The sequence below is a fragment of the Psammomys obesus genome, unplaced genomic scaffold (assembly GCF_907164565.1).
Source record: "Psammomys obesus unplaced genomic scaffold, mPsaObe1.curated_primary_1811, whole genome shotgun sequence".
Taxonomy (NCBI): domain Eukaryota; kingdom Metazoa; phylum Chordata; class Mammalia; order Rodentia; family Muridae; genus Psammomys; species Psammomys obesus.
Window position 1 is genome coordinate 5,736,402 of NW_026596040.1, and position 17,191 is coordinate 5,753,592.

Genomic DNA, 17,191 nt, shown 5'->3' on the forward strand with positions numbered 1-17,191 from the left:
GCTGGGAGCTGCCTTGAGGTCTTTGGTTCTGGACGACTTGTGAAACAGAACTGGATGTTCAGGATCTGGCTGCCCTTTCTTTGTCCAGCTGCCAGGTGGGTGTGCCCTTTGGAAACACAAGTAGAGAACGAAGAGTTGACTTCTGACTTAACAAATAGAGTGAAGACTGTCTACCTTTTTAAAATAAAATGTTAACTCCTCTGCACTTTAAAGCACAAAGGCCTTTACAATAAAAATCAACTGTCACGGGGGTTTGAGAAAACAATTGAACACAATCACAGAAGCAAACAAACAACACCAAATCAGGGTACAAAAGCAAAGACCCAGCAGCAAGGGTGAGGGCGGGATGCATGCAGACCAAACTGAGGGATGAACAGAGATCTCGCTTTTGCTCTGGCCTGGACAGGTGGCAGAAAGAAAAGACATAGCAGTCACACACACTTTATGACTGAAGGAGAGCAAGCTGGCCTGAGGAGAGACAATAGTGTGGCCAACTTTACTTCTGAACATCAGTTTCATCAGAACTTTCTATTTAATTTACTTTTTTTTTTAAACCTGAATAGTGTGCATAGAAATTTAAAAAAAATAATAAAGAACATTTTCATCCACTATTTCTTCTGAAGATCTTAATTATCTGACAAAGTTTATCATTTGTGTCGGGGGGGGGGTGGAATAAAAGGTAATTTATAGGCAAATGTGTCAAATGACTTAAGATATAAACAGGAACAATTTGAATTTAAGTGTCTTCAAGTAGTACCAGGCCACAACAGTCAACTAACCAGGGCACAGGAGGGCTTGTGGAAACTGAAGCACTAAAAAGAGCCATGAATAGACCAGACCTAGGCCCCCAACACAGATATAGCAGATGAGTAGCTTAGGCTTCAAGTGAGTTCTCTAGTAAGTGGAGCAGGAGCTGCCTCTGACATGGACTCTGTTGCCTGCTTTCTGATTGCTCTCCCCACTCCCCCCTCCACCCAGTGGGGCTGCCTTGCCAGGCCACAGGGGAAGAGGACATGCTCAGTCCTGATGAAATAATGAGCTGGGCTCGGTGGATGGGTGGGTGGGTGGCTCTCCTTATCTGAGGAATAGGGAAGGGGAGAGGAGGGGGAGAAAGGAGGGAGAGGGCTGTGATCAGGATGTAACCTAAATAAATAAACAAAATTTAAAAGAGATATTTGAAAACCTTCAGCCTATTGGAAGTCACACTGATGTGGAGGAGCTGAGGTTGAGGGGAATCCCAGATTAGTCAGGTGTTCCTCACTAGAGCACTATTGCCTTTCCGATTCCTGTATCACCTCCTCATCAATCCCTTAGATTGTGTGTAGACTTGGTCCAGTTTCCCTTCTTTGTAAAGCCATCATCACTCTCACCCCTTCTCCAGGGGCTTCTTGCCTTTACTCAGGCCTTTCCCTGAGCACCTATCATTTACCTGCGTGTTCTCAAGGTACACTGAGCTGGAAGATAGCCCAGATAATGAGCTTCCCAAGTTTGAGGCATAATTGGCAAAGATTCAATACTCATTAAAGGTGTGTGTAAAAAGTGGTGGTAAATGGGGTGAAAGTGACGCTGAACACATCGCTAAGACAAACACAGGACATCTATTGATTATTTATCATTTATCTTTAGCTGTATATTTGTAAAACAGATTTCTTTTATTACTGATTTATATTCATGTGCATGTCTCTCTGTGTGTGCATGTGCTCAGGGAGACTAGAGTCTTGCCTGCCCTAGAGTTGGATCAGACACCTGTGAAAGGCCCCACATGAAAGCTGGGAACCAAACATAGGTCTTTTGAACAGCAGTAAGCACTGTTATAACACTGAGCTATCTCTCCAGCTCCATTAATCTAAACTTCTTAATTTAAGAAATAAGTAGAAGTTTGTTCAAATGTTCTGAGCTGGAGAAAAAGACATTGCTGTGAATAACTTAATTGTAAAGTAATGACTTGCTTTTTATTAGACAAGACAATTATAACAGAACCAAAACTTTACAACCATTCATTAAGTGCTACCCATAAGTGACCATGTCGTCATTTAAACAGACGCTCATTATCAAAACATTTTTATTAATGTTTTTTTACAGCTCCATATAGAACCATTCCTCATGGATAATTTTGGCATTTAGAGTTCATTCAGAAATCTCTCTGTTTAAGGCTTTTTCCAGTATGTAGTTAAAAAAAAAAAGAAAAGAAAACCTACAATTATGCTCAGGAACCATTACATTTCTCTGGTGTTTCAAATTCAGAAGGAGAGAAATGAGGCAGCTTAGAGAGGTGGGGCCACCTGTCCTTAAAGTTACAGGAGCAGGTGCCCACTGCACAGGCTGAGCTTGTACGATCATGGCACTAACTGGTCTTTTACTCCCCTGTATTGTCTTGTCTACGTTATTCCTCCTATACTGAAGCCCAGGTTGGTCCTACAAGGGTCTGGCACAAACGATTACGAGTGTATAGTAGCAGTCTGAACGAAGACAAAGTATTAGGGCATCTGAAATGAGAAGAAAGCATTTCCCTGAGGAGAAGGTGAGGACACGAACACTCAAGCCACTGTTTTGAGAGGCTTATCTGGTTTGGGGCGAGAGTCAGGATTACGCATGTTGGGCATATCTTGATTACAATGCCCAAGCTTTATTTCCATCTCTAAGAGCTCATGAAAGAGTAGGCTATGTTCTGGGTAATGTAATAGTGGCTTTCTGAGCTCACATTGGCCGCACCCAAATTATGAAATGGAACCAGTACAGAAAAGGAACTTTCCCAGCCTAGATAGCAACAGAAGTTGGGAAAGGCCATGATTTCTGGAGGTGTACATAAAGGGAATCAACTAATCAAGAGAGGAGTGTTTTATTTTAGTGTGTATCACAGCTTACTCATTACTCTCAACTGCTTCCTCCTATACCAGTCTCTGCTCTCTAGTAGTGATATATGGCTTAGCTATAGGACACAAATCTTGGCCTGGGATTCAAATTCAAGTCTTTTCCTCCTTCCTTATTAATACCACCATAACAACAATCATTCCCAAGCCTTCATTTTCTCACTTGTGAAGCTTAAGGTGATGATGCCGCCTTTCATAGAGATTGTAAATGAGTTATGTATCTAGCACTTAAAATGGAGCAGGAACTCATTTCAAGTCAGGCACTGATGCTGCTTTTCTGTCTTTAAAATGCTTGTTTTTATATTTCAGCATAAGTTCTCAGGAGATGACTAAGTGAAAACAATGGGTGTTCTGGGCATTCAAACCATATGGTTCGGACACAAATGAGATGTATGTGACAGAGAAACCATTAGTGTTTTCTCCATGGATTATCTCAGCAAATTTCACTCTTCCTATGACTGACTAACTGCATGATTGCATGGTTCTTAGGTTTTTTGTTTGTTTGTTTGTTTGTTTGTTTGTTTAATGGCCACTGCCTTCTTATTTCACAGGTGTACTTGAGTCTTGATATGGAATGCTCCCCAAAAGGCCTAGGCATAAAGGTCTTGGTCCCTAGCTTAATGATAGTTGGGGTGGTAAAAATTTTAAAGGCAAGGGAGCAGGTGGAAAGCCTTCAGTCTTGAGTATGTGACTGGGAAAGTGACTGTGGGACTCTGGCTTGTTCCTCTTTCTCTTCTTGGACATCAGCTGAGGGGTTATGAGGCACTGTTTTGCTATCTGCTCCACACAGTGACATCAGTGCATTGAAGATTGAAACTGTGAAAACTAAGAGCTAAACCAATGATTTCTTTTTAGAACCTGATTATGTCAGCTGTTTGTCAAGGGGACAGAATTCTAACAGTATGTTTCTAGTAGACCTGTAGCAGGGACCAGACCAACTCATCCCCACTGCTCATTGTTTTCATGTCACAGTTGGCTGCCTTCCTTAAGAGCCTCCTGATTTGGCAAATAAGATGAAAACAATATAGGCACTTCAATATAATTTTAGAAACAAACTACAATTAAAACAAAGAAGGAACCAAAACCTTAACTTTCTGGTTATAATTATGCTTGCATTCCTGAAATCAGTGGATGTAATTATCTAAACTTCTATTTTCTGTGTCTAATATGCTATTAATTCACCTGTAAAGCATGAGTTAGAATCACCTTAGGAGTTCACTTTTGAAGGTGGCTGCCCAGGGTCCTCTTCAAGTTCCATAAAACTTCTTGAAAAAGAGAAGAGAGAAAGCAGGAGTTACATAGAGTTATGGGGATATTAGCATGACCACACCACCACACTGTCTCACTTTCCCTTTTCTTTCTTAATTTTTAAAAATTAATTTTTAAATTTTGTATCATTTTGAAGTAGACTCTCACTGCGTTCCCGAGGCTAGCCTCATGCTCATCTTCCTCTGGCCTCAGCCTCTCAAGTAGTCTGGGTTATAGACCTATGCTGCTGTGACCACACTAAGCCTTTTCATAGCTGAGGTAGAATCTTCTTCTCCATATTTTCCTATATAACAGTGAAGACCCGAGATTTTAACAATAGCTTATTGTTATTACTCAAAATGTCCCCAGAATAAACTATCTTTTATTCCCTTTAAGATGAGAGTTGTTGTTTTGCATTGGCAATACAAAGCATTATGAATTCCAAGTTGTAAAACAAAACAAAACAAAACCCCCCAAATTTTGTAATTGCAGGAGTCTGTAACTTCTTCCCAGAGCTTGTTTTTGAATTGGGCTTTAGAAAGTGATTAGTTTTGATGAATAAAGAGAATTGTAGATTTGAAACTAAGCATTGTTGGCAGAGGATGGAAAAAGTCATGCAAAAACATTGAAGGTTCATGCAAATCATCTGTGGTTCAGGCATAGGTGTCTCGGGGGAGGCATGGTGGAGGCAAGAGGGCGTGCAGGGACTTCAGGAATGGATCTTCACCCTAGGCCTAGGCATATGCTCGGCAGTGGAAATTCATGGACGGGTTTCAGGGATGATAATGAATGTGCAAATAAGTGGGGTTGTTTTTTTGGTGATAACATATATATATATATGTTATATATATAACATTATTATATATATTACATATATAATATATATGTAATATATATTACATACACACACGTATATTAAGTTCAGGTGTTTGTATTTGAGTGTATGTTATTTTAGAAAACTGGGGAATAGAAATCAGTTTCTATTGCATCAATAAATCTTGAAGGCAAATGAAGAGAGAAATTGAGTTAATTCAGTTTTTTCTGAGCATATACATGTTACATGCTTGAAACTGTACTTAGACATCAGATATTTTGGGATAAACAAAGCAAATTTTCCACATTGAGGATTCCCCACCAGTTCGTTCATTCTCTGTTCTGAGTTGAATCTCACTCTAGCCTTCAAGACCCAAATTATAGTTCACATTTGCCACAACATTTTCCCATGGACCATATTGCCTACTTTAGAAGTAGGTTTCAATATTCTCATAGAATTCATCTTGCTAGTCATTTGTAGTCTTCATTGCAACAGTTCATGTTATCTAGCCTTAAAGACTGAAGATTTGTTAAGAATCAATTTACACTCTAGATCTGGCCCTGATCAATTTTGATCCCAACTTTTTGTATATTAAGACCCAACCGTGCTTTTCTGGAAGCCTCCTTTCATGCTTCTCCTCCACAACACCCATGGTCTTCCTGTGTAAAGGACTCTGCAATATGCTTTATATCCTGACTCCACCACCATCTAGATTTATTTTCTTGAATAAGGAATATGTTGTCATTGAACAACATGGGCTTTAGGTATAATCTTTAAGATCTTTTTTCTTAATTATTTCATCAAATAAAATTATTTTTATTTGACTATCTGACTCCTTGGGGAACAATGCTATATTATATTAGTTTAGATAGATTTATCAGGTTTCTTTTTTTTTTCTCATTAAGTTACATGATTCAAAACATGATTAATGACTTTATAATGTTGTAAGTAATATATCATACCATCTCAAAACAAAGTGATAGAGAACAGTGAGTAGAAAGGGGTAGAATACTAATAAGAGGAAGAGAGAATTGTTTTCCAAGGAGGAGCTTGAAGATGACCAAGCAATGACCCTGAGAAATACAGAGAATATTCCCTTAGGGACAGAAGGGAGCACCAAGGCAAAATGCCCAACCTCATGGAAAGCTCTAGCAGCACAAAGCAGGAATCTGCTCCGAATGTGATGAGGACTATAAGCAACAAGTAACATTTCTGGGTTTAGAACTTACAAGTCCTAAATGCAACCAATAGTAAACTTTCAGGGAAAGCTACTGACATGTTTGACATTTTGCATAAGGGGACTTTCCCAGGGAAGGAGAACAAAGCAGTAATTATTCTGCCTCCTGGATTTGCTATGCTTTCTATGTGACATTCTTAGGGTTTTTTTTTTATTTTGTAAACATTGAATGCTTTATTTATTCATTTCTTATTATTTTCCTTCTTGTTTCTGTTAATAATTTTGAGGAGGCAACAAATGCAAATAAAACTTCCACAAAAGGAAATGAAACAATAAAATAAAATTATCTTTGAGTTTTAACAATGTGTGTATAAAAATCCTATGCAGAACCACATACCACCAAATATATTTAATTTAAGCATATCAAAGAATACAAGAAGAGCCCCAACCACTCCTTTATAAATATGGATCTTCATTTGTTGTTGGTTGGTTACTTAACCAGGGAAAATGGGGGAATTCATATTTAAATAAATATGAACAGAATTTCAAGGTTTGGTATAACTTTAGGGCCCACCTATATAGCTGGGTTAGGTGTGGCTTTCATGTCAAATTACCCAGAAAGCTTGTTAAAAACTGCACTCTTAGCCTTGACTTTGGGTGGATAGACTATGGAATGCAGGAAGACTAATTTAAAAAATTCTCCGCTGTATCTTCAAGCTGGTAGAGTTTTGCCAATCTCTGATTAGGTGTCTATGTGAAAACAAAGAACAGAGCAGCAGCTTTCAGAGGTGCAGAGTAAAACAAGTATAATGAATACTGAGAGAGCATGTCAAATCCAAGGGGCATTAAAAACTAGGCTGAGAGCATTAGAAAGACTCATGGGCTTGGTCATCCTTTCTGGTGACCAACACACTGCTCCTGAGAATTTTGCAGATTATGTCTAAAAAGAGATTATCAACTACCTCAGATAGCCCCCCTGAGCTACTCAAACTAGAAAGCAAACATCGGACTCATCACAATCATCAACAAAACCAAAACTTGTCTTCCATTGCTTGGTTCTGCTTCTGCATCCTTCTGCCTCCTGACTGTGGCCCTGGGATTTTAAAGTATTGTGTAAAGAATCTTGAGGAAGCTTTCTTATACCAGAAGAATTCAGGCCATTCATTCGTATATAAAATGTAATTTAAGGTAGGGCAAGATATTTTTTTTCAATAGAAAATAATAAATGCATTTGTTCCACGTGACTGATTTTTCGGGAGTATGATCAATATCTGTAATGAAACTGGCAAAAGCAAGGCTCGTCCCCGTGCTTACGATCCTCTGGACATGGATCGAAGGATGAAGTCCACAGCATTCTCTATGATCTCTGAACCCAGGAGGCTTAGGAATTTGGGGAACTCAGGCTCTGTGTTTTTACTGAAGTCAGCCGGCTTGTTATCTGACTTCTCATCTGGGTTTTCATCTTCCTTTGGTTTGTCATCTGTAAACAAAAATTAACAAGATTCTCAGAAGTGATGCTTAGCAACGAAAAAGGAAAATCTCTTTCTCGTGTAGGAGCTGTTGAGCAGCTGGGTATCTACCAGGTACCAACCCTTTAGTTATATTTCCCTGTCACTGACCATCCAGTGCTTGCCTGGTTGAAGTCTTTACAACGTTGTCTTATTAGTACTAAACACAAATGAATAACAGACATAAATATTTAGGTAGACACTGACTACATTTTGTTACAACGAAAACAAAGCACACAGATGTACCTTTATTTTCCTTTTCTAAGATTTTTATTCATAAAATGTATTTTGCAGATGTCATCTCAGCTCTTCCCCTTACCACTGTTTCTACTCTCCCAGGATTCCCTTCCCTTCCCACTTTCAGATCACTTCTTTTTCCTCTTCCTCTTCTTCTTCTTTCCCCGTCAAGTCCAGTTTGTATTTCCCAGCTGGTTTTGGGACTTGGGCTTGTCCTGGTGTCTGGTCAGCCTATCAGGGTGAGGTTTTAAAGAAAACTGAGTTCTCTGTAGCTATCAAATGCCGAAAGTTCCTCGGCCATGGGGTGAGAGGGTGGTTCATGTCTCTTCTTCCCCTTCTAGGCTAAGATTTTATTTTGCTGGAATTGTGAAGGTCTTTTGCACGCTGTCACAACTGCTGTGAGTTTATTTGTGTTTCTGCCCTGGTGTGACTTGAGAACAATGTGCTCTTGATATTATCAAGCATGTCTAGCTCTTACCATCTTTCCAAGTCCTCTTGATGATGGTTCCTGAACCTTGGAGAAGAATGATGTACATGACTGTCCAGTTTGGGGTTGAACACTCCACAGTCTATTGCTTTCTGCACGTTGACCAATGAGAGGGTGTGAGTGTCTGTGTTAATTGCCATCTACTGCAAGCAGAGGATTCTCTGATGAGGATGCAGAGATACTCTTATCTACAGGTACAACAGTTAGTTGTTACAGTTAAGGAGTCAGCTGATTTCGGCATTGGACCTAAGATTCAGAAAGCCTAGATGTTCCGTGTAATATAGGACACCAGTGTTTCCACGTGATCTCTTTGCCAATGGTAACAGAAATAAATAAGGGAGATAAAATCTTCATGGGGTAGTTTTGCTGAGCGTACACCTCTGCCAAGTAGTTTACACGTATTGTGTAATTTTAGCTTATAGCTCTAGGAGGTAGGAAAATTACTAAGCCAATTTAAAGTTGAAGGTGTGGAGTTGGACAAAGACTTTAAAGTTGTTTCTAAGAGAAATAATTGTGATATAACAGAAATAACAGGTGATAATAGAAATATAATCCAAGGCCATGTCTGTCTGATGTCAAAATCTACATTTTTACAGTAGATAAACTGTGATAAACTGTGCTTTTTGCAAAAAAAAAAAAAAAAAGCATGCAACTTGCACTTTTTTATATGAGTAAACAGAAAAGAAACAATAATTTCTGTCATTTTATATCACTTATTAGTTTCATAAACAATGATTTTTACAAATGCTATGTAATTTTTATCTCTGGGTAATGCTTTAAGATATATAATATTTAGCTTATCGGATAGAGAAACTGATAATGTTTGGGCACCAGAAGGCAGCATGGTGATTATAGGACTTGTACAGCTGATCCTCTGTCAGCCATAATGAAGGATCCATTTGTGTTCCTTGGAGTCGATGGTCTCCAATCTCATGAGATGAAAAGTCCTTGAAGATTGGCATAAACTACAGTGTGCTGTCTTCTTTCTGATGCCTGATGATAAGATGATGTAGGACTTTTCTTTTTTCATTTTATTATCACACTAAAGTGTGTCCAGACTTTACATAAAAATACTGGATGCCTTGTTCAGTTTCAGTTAAACATGAAGATTATGTTTAGGATAAGACTGATACATGTGGCATATATAATAAAATTACATTAATGATAATTTATTGCTATTTGAAAATTCAAATTTACAAGAAAATATTTTTTTTTAAATTGAGGCACACATTAGTGTTAGAAAAAAATGAATTTTAGAAAAATCACAATTTAATGCGATTTATTTTGTTTAAAAATTAAAGAATTTATCATGCTACCAGTTCTAGACGTTTATGAAATTTAAGATCAACACTAAACATTGTTTGTATAAAGATGATTTTCAAGATACACAAAGTGTGTTATATCTATCCTGCATTTCCTCTGTAAATTTTGATTCATGAAATCTCAACTTATTCACACTATCCTCCCTCGTCTACAAGGATGTGTGGATACACCTCTTCTGAACCTACCAAATGATGAAAAAATGTGTTAGCTCTAAAATGTAAGCTATTCGTAAAAACAGCTTTAAGTTTGATGAGCATTTATTATTTACTATATCATAACCAAAGATTTGACAAGCCATTTAGTCTGGGGTTTACAAGAGATACTAATTAAATATTCATTCATTCAGCAGTTGAGTTTCTCACTTAGAGCACATTTCAGTTTGGTTTCTTAAGGAGTGGACTATGTATCAAGCCTTTCCACTTAAGACTTAGCCTAAAGATGATGATTCTCACATGCGTGTCTGTGTGACCAAAGGGCTCAGAACAGATTTACTTTCACTGTGAGAGAAGATTCCTTTCATGGAGTACCTGCCATGTGGAGCTGGGCTAGTACATCCTCACAGACCTGTATCCTTACCTCACTCAGTGATGGAGTCACTGTTTCCAGAGAATAACAGAGATGCTCTGGGCAATTAAACAATTCACCAAAAGTCCTAAAGTCCTAGAAAAAAGCGGCGGAGCCAGGGTATGAGGCTGAATTCCATCTAACTCCAGGGAGCATGGTCTTCATGGTGTATTACAACCCCTCCATAGAATGGTTCTTGGAGGATACCAGTCAACTGTGAAACAAAGTCCCTGCACAAAAGAAGAGCCCCTGTTCACAATACATAACAGTTTAACTCACTTTTATTGTAATACTAAATACTAGCTTTCAATACTGAGGAGGAACTGGGATTAGAGTGTGGGAAGTTGGGAATTAGTCTCAATCTTTAGGCCTTATGTGTAATCATAGGCATTAGTGTGTGGTGTGTCACGTGGTTTAAGGTTCTACAATCTGGTTTTGCTCTTTGTCTTCAACAAAATGTTACTCATGTTAGGGTCAGAAGGAAGGAGAAGACCTCCCCTATCAGTGGACTTGGGGAGGAGCATGGGTGGAGAAGGGGAGAGACAGTGGGATTGGGAGGGGAGGAAGGAAGGGCTACAGGGGGAATACAAAGTGAATAAACTGTAATTAATAAAAATACAAAATGCAAAAATGTTAGTCATGTACTCTTGCAAATCACACTTAACCACTGTCTTTTAGTTTCTTTATTATATTTATTGTTCATGTATGTCATGTGTATATAGATAGATAACATAGTATATATACCACTTATCACAGAACCAGAGCCAGGGGCAGCTCACAGTAACTGATACGTGCCGCTGTTAGAATTAATAACAGCAACACAGAGATAACTCCACTTTCCTCTAGCATTTTATAATATAATAAAAATTTTAAATGCTATTGGAATACTTAGAAATCTCAACTTATAAAAGTCCATAATTAAGGATTTTCTCTATTAAAATATAATAAAGAGTAGTCTTTATTTACATTAAGTATTCATCTGAATTTCTAAATTGAATGCGATTGTAAAATTCTGAAAACATACATTTTTATTTAGATAGAGTTCTACACTTTACAAAGTGATTAGAAAAGCATGCTCATTTTATCTGGTAACCTCAATAGTTTTATAGGTGGGAAAATTAACACTTAAAACTGGACTTGTTTAACCAGTTTCACAGTTTATGAGATGAACTAAGAATTGTCTTTAGAAATCTCACCCTTCACACCACTGTATTGATGGCTGTAGAGACAGAGTCAATACAGACATCCCTGTGTCCCCCTCTGCCATAATTCTTTTGCATTATTCATCTGGGTTTTGTATTAGTGGTGCCATTAGTGACCTAGGGCTGTGAGTTCTTCTAGCTTGCATGCACAGGGGTCTGTTGCTAAGTGGTCACACATTCTGCTCTCTGCATCACCCTCAACAGAGATGAGCCAAGGATTCCTTGTCTTCTGTAGATGAAATAGTGAATTCCTAAATGAGAATGCTGCATGCTGCTCACAGTTCTGAGTGCTTGCATGAGATACAAAAGACACAAATGCTTAGTTGTAATCGAAAGAACCTACAAACTTAGATTTCACAACCAGAGCCACTTTCACTTGTGCCTACACTAAAAACATTTCCCTTCTGCAAGCTTAGTTTACTAATCTGCATCAACCAAGGCAAATGAAAAAAATGGCATATTTAATAGGATTATTATGAGGGTCTATTAAGATTATAAGTGATTCCTGAATAGGAAAGAAAACTGGGAAGACTAAGTAAGTTATTGACATAAATTATTTAAGGTATGCAAAGGACAAGACATAAAATACACAGGCATGCACGCACACACATACATGGTCAAATTTCAATATGTTGATGTCAGACTTCTATTTAAATCTATTTAAATGGAATTCTCTTATTAATCTGCTTTCTAAAGTATCATTTCCAAATGCTACCTTAAATGAACAAGAATACATGTCTAATGCAGGTCTATATAAATGTTATATGTTTGGTTAAGTTTTATCTAAACATTAAACAATAGTTAAGAACATCAAGCTGCTGCTGCTGACCTTCTGAATGTGCAATGACCTCGCATAGAGGACTATAATAATGTGGACAGAGGAACTTAAAGCGACATGATTTTACTACTTGCCCTCCAAGGTCAGCTAGGACCCAGAGACATCTCTAGATGTGTTCTGTGGCTCTGATGTGTCACCTGTCCTCTTGTTCAGGAAAACCATGGAGACCACACTGAATGGGCTATAACCACTGTCCAGTCTACATACAGGAGGGTCAACATGGCAGAAAAACTTCCAAGCCAGGCAAAACCTTAGACTTTTTCTCAAAAGATGGGAGAAATGGTGAAAGGAAAGCCAAAGGAGCCAGGGGTTCCACTAAATTCCAAGAGACCACTAAGGATCAGAACCTCAACTGACCCTGATAACAAAAGGAATATTATTAGTTTTGGGTACCTATATGGTCTTAAATATCTGACAGGAAAGTACAGCCAAAGGTTAAAATATATATTGTTTAACTGTCCAAGGAATTTTACTCAGAGACATTAAGCTTAAATGTATGTAAGATGTTACCTAGACAGCCATTTCTCACTAATGTTTTTCTTCTTGGTAAGAAAGTTGCTCCCCAAAACAGAACCAAACAAACTGGGCCCAGGGGTCTTTTCAGAGACTGATACTCCAGCCAAGACCATGCATGGAGATAACCGAACCCCTGCACAGATGTAGCCCATGGCAGTTCAGTGTACAAGTGGGTTCCTATTAAGGGGAATAGGGACTGTCTCTGATATGAACTAAGTGGTTGGCTCTTTGATCACCTTCCCCTAGGGGTGCAGCTTTGGCAGGCCACAGAGGAAGACAATGCAGCCAGCCTTGATGAGACTTGATAAGCTAGGTTCAGATAGAAGGGGAAGAGGACCTCCCTTATCAGGGAACTAGGGAAAGGGGATAGGGGAGAAGAGGGAGGGTGGCTGGGACTGGTAAGAAACAGGGGAGGGGACTGCAGAGGGGCTGCAAATGGAATAAATTGAAATTAACTAACTAATTAACTAACTAACTAACTAACTAACTAACTAACTAACTAACTAACTAACTAACTAATTAAAAGCAAGAAACATATTTGGGTCTCTTAGCAACCTTGTCTTTGCCAAAGACTGAAGATGCCAGAAGTGTTTGGAGGTCTCTGATCCCTGAAATGGTTCCTAACTTATTTTAAGGTTAATGGGAAGTGTTAGAACTATAAAGTAATAAAGGTCTAGAATGTAAGAGAATAGATGTCTGGCCGGGTGGAGCTCTAACACATGTGCCAGGTAAATCACCTGGCTAAGGGACCTCCCCTCACAAAGAAGGAAGGTGAGTTCACTTAAGCTAAGCCAAACCGATAGGTGGAATAATTATCACTTTAAGGAGACACTGTACTCTTTCCTCCCAGAATTCCCACCCAGGCCCAATACCAGGTTGCAGCCAGGCACACTGGTGAGTCTGCCAGATTGTCTGAAATAGTAAGAAGGTGTAACCTTTTATCTTCTATCTCTGTATTATGCATGTACATTTTCTCGTGACTTTTGTTTTTTTCTGATATTTTGCACCTTCTTAATTCCTTAAGTCTCCTCTCTGCCATGTGTCTGTCTGCCACCACATATCTGATCTGGTAACTCAAATAGCATTACTTATTTTTTCTTGGCTAAGCAGCTGCTAAAATATACAAAGTACCTAGGGTGTTTTTCTTGTAAACTCAAGTAAAACTGTCCTCAAACTTAAAAAATAATTATACTTTATAACAATAACATTTAATATTTATTTTGTGATTATTATTGAAACTTGTTTCTTGCATTTAATTTTTATGATAAATTTGTGAAACTGTTAACAATTAAAGTTCAAAAAATTGTTTGACATCTAGAGGCATTAAATATCATGCCTTAATTTATATTTCTCTTTAATGATGTAAATGACTATAGAGTTCTACTAAGAAGAATATCTTCATCATTATTGAACATTATCAATTACATCAAAAACACATCACAGACACTTCTCAAGGAATTTATAATGTAATAGTGTCACTTTACCATTTAAGAATAAGAGAAAGAACTCTTTTTCAGGTATCATACATTTCATGAGGATGGAGGATACAAAAAACAAAAAACAAACAAACAAACAAAAAAAACCCTAAGCTTAATAAAACTGCTTTTTATATTAGATGTGTTTCCAACCTCCCAGCCCAGTATTCCTTCTGTGAAGCCAAAATGTCCCTCCCCTTTTTTTGCTCTGGATCAGCTCCAGCTTCCACCCATCACTGCTAACTATGGAAAAGTTTCTGGGCTGTGATCAGAAACACTTACCTGCCTGGCATGTCAGGATTAGGGCGCACAGTCCCAAGACAACCGTCAGTCGGAGAACTGAGACAGCCATTCCAGTTGTCCTGGGTATTGGTGCAGATGGGTTGCTTAGATGCACCGAAGCTTTGCTCCCTTTATAGGACAGTTGTGGTGACATCATCTGCTGTGGAATTTAGGCTGTTGCACAAGACGTCTGCTCAGCTTGCTCTGAGATCTCTACCAATATGCTCTGCCCTCTCTTTCAAAATCAAAGCAATTGCTTTCTTTTTAAAAATTTTCATTAGGTTCCAAAGGCTTGAGCTTCATTTGTTGTTTATTTCTCCCTCCTCTCTATCCCTCCACTTTTCCTTGTTACACCCTAATAGGCTTCTATCAATTTTCAAGTCGCATGTGACCTTTTGCCTTTGTTCCCATTTCTCATTACTTCTAATTCTTGTTTCCCTCTTAGGGCTGCCTATCAGGTTTCCTGGTTTATACTACCCTCACAGCTCTCATTTACATTTATGTAAGCATTGACAGTTAGGATTTGCATGAGGCAGAACATGGGTGGTTTCTGTCTTTCTGACACTAGAGCACCTTATTAGCATATCAATCTCCACATCCCAGAAACTTGATAATATCATCTTTCATTACACCAGCTTCTGTTGCGGGACATCCATGTTCTAGATCCTGTGAATAGAGCAGCAGCAAACATGACGGCGTAGGTACTTCTGTGGTAGCACATACAGTCTTTTGAGTCTATGCCCAAGAACAGTACAGCAAAGCCATATGATGGTTCTACACGTCAGTTTTGGGAGGAACCTCTATATGGCTGTATTAGTTTCACTCTCACCAACTGTGCGGAAAGATTCTTTTCTTCTCCATAACTGCATCAGTCTTTGTTGTCATTTGTTGTCCTGGTCAGAGCCAAATGGATTGTGGTGAGGTGCGATATCAAAGTGGTTTTAATTTGTGTTTGGCTTATGGTTGAGGTTGTTAGATATTTAAAATATATATTCACTGGCTTTGTGTTTCATCTTTTCAGGACTATGTGTTCATCAGCCCATGTACTAAATGGCAGTTTTGTGGTTTCCATGTTTTATTTTTACTATTCTTTATGTAGTCTGGATATCAATGTCAACTCTGAGGTGTAGCTGGTAGAACGTGCCTGGCATTGTGTGGACTGTCTACACCACCGATAGCAGTTTCCGATCATTTTCCTGTGCAGAAACACTTTAACCTCATCAAGTCCCATTTGCTGATACTTAGGGATATTTCTTGTGCTGTCGAAGTCTGGTTCAGAGAGTCCTTGCCTCACCTACAGCCTCAAGTGCATTTCCTGTGTCTTCTGCTTAGACCTTCAGCAGCTTGGCTTTAGATTTGTGTACCTGATCCATTTTAATGGATTTTGTTTTCTGTATAGGGTGAGAGATGTGGATTTATGTTTGTATATATCTGATTTTGTCACCACCATTTGTTCAACGGACCCTACAACGGACCCTACAGATACAATACAATTTCCTTCAAAGTGCCAGTATCTTCCTCACAGAAAAAAAAATCAGAAACAGAAAAGACCATGCATAGACAAAGCATTTTAATGTATTGTTTGTTTTTGAAATAATGGTTTTATTTATTTTTTTAAGAATTTCAAATGATATATTTTAATCATATTATTTCTCCCACCCCAATGTCTCCTCAGATTCTCCCCCACCTCCTTACCTATCCAACTTCATATTCTTTCTCTGTCTTGAATAAGTGGAAGCAAGCAAGCAAGCAAACAAAAAGGCATGGTGTCCAGTTTTTGTTGGCCGACTGCTGCTGGGCTGGGGGCCTTGCCCTGGAGTGCCTACTGTCACTGCCTCAGAGAAAACCGACTAGTCCTTTCCCAGCAGCTATCAAGCATAAACAGTTTCTCTTAAGCAGGATAAATATTGCAGAAATTATCACAACATCGGATTTCAAGTTATACTTGATAAACTCAGTCTCCTACTGGAACAAAAATAGACATGTAGACCAATGGTAAAAGATGCAGAGATAAAGACAAACTTCTGTGGATGCCTAATTGTTTCTTTACAAATTCACCAAGAATATATATCGGAAAAAAAAGAAAGATTTTTTGGATAGGAAAAAGAGAATCTTTTTTTTTTTTTTTAACATGTATCTATCTGCAGCTCTGAAGTACATCTTTGAGGTCAAGTACCAGTGCAAGTGTCAATCAACAGATATGAGATAGAATTACTATTCACAGTGAAGGAACAAGCAAAACATCATAGTAACAATGTGTTTTATGCACTTACCTGTGCACTGTGTTCTCTCTCCATGCTTGGACCTGACTTCCCACTCACAGATGGGCATGAAGTCTCAGATCATGTTTCTTTTCCTCTGTTCATACTCTTTCTTATTACTGGGATAACTTCACCATCATCTCTCCCTGGAGCATTGCAATTTATTCCTTGGGCTTGGATCCAAATGCTCATATTCTGTGTAATTATTATGATATCCATCATACTGTACTCTATCTGGTCCTTCCTTCCTTAACTGGCCTTAGAACCCTTAATTTCATTGCCTAAGAGTTAATAGCTTTAATTGTTCTCTCTTTCTTCATCCAGTAGGCTCTATCTTATCTATCTATCTATCTATCTATCTATCTATCTATCTATCTATCTATCTATCT

General features: G+C 38.4%; 1 protein-coding gene across 1 annotated transcript; it reads right to left on the minus strand.

The window, feature by feature from the left end:
* Positions 1 to 4,077: 4,077 nt before the first annotated feature.
* Positions 4,078 to 14,611, minus strand: CUNH5orf46 (chromosome unknown C5orf46 homolog). Its single transcript, XM_055622480.1, has 3 exons — positions 14,542 to 14,611; positions 7,424 to 7,589; positions 4,078 to 4,135 (listed from the first exon to the last, which is right to left on the minus strand). Exons 1-3 carry the CDS (start codon positions 14,609 to 14,611, stop codon positions 4,078 to 4,080), a joined length of 294 nt encoding a protein of 97 aa, XP_055478455.1.
* Between the last annotated feature and the right edge of the window lie 2,580 nt (positions 14,612 to 17,191).

Excerpts from the sequence above, each read along its gene's own strand:
- CUNH5orf46 (XM_055622480.1), bottom strand. The coding sequence starts at position 14,611 with ATGGCTGTCTCAGTTCTCCGACTGACGGTTGTCTTGGGACTGTGCGCC. Across the intron at positions 7,590-14,541 it reads AATCCTGACATGCCAGGCAG|ATGACAAACCAAAGGAAGAT; the intron begins GTAAGTGTTTCT and ends TTTTGTTTACAG. Across the intron at positions 4,136-7,423 it reads CGATCCATGTCCAGAGGATC|AAGTTTTATGGAACTTGAAG; the intron begins GTAAGCACGGGG and ends CTCTTTTTCAAG.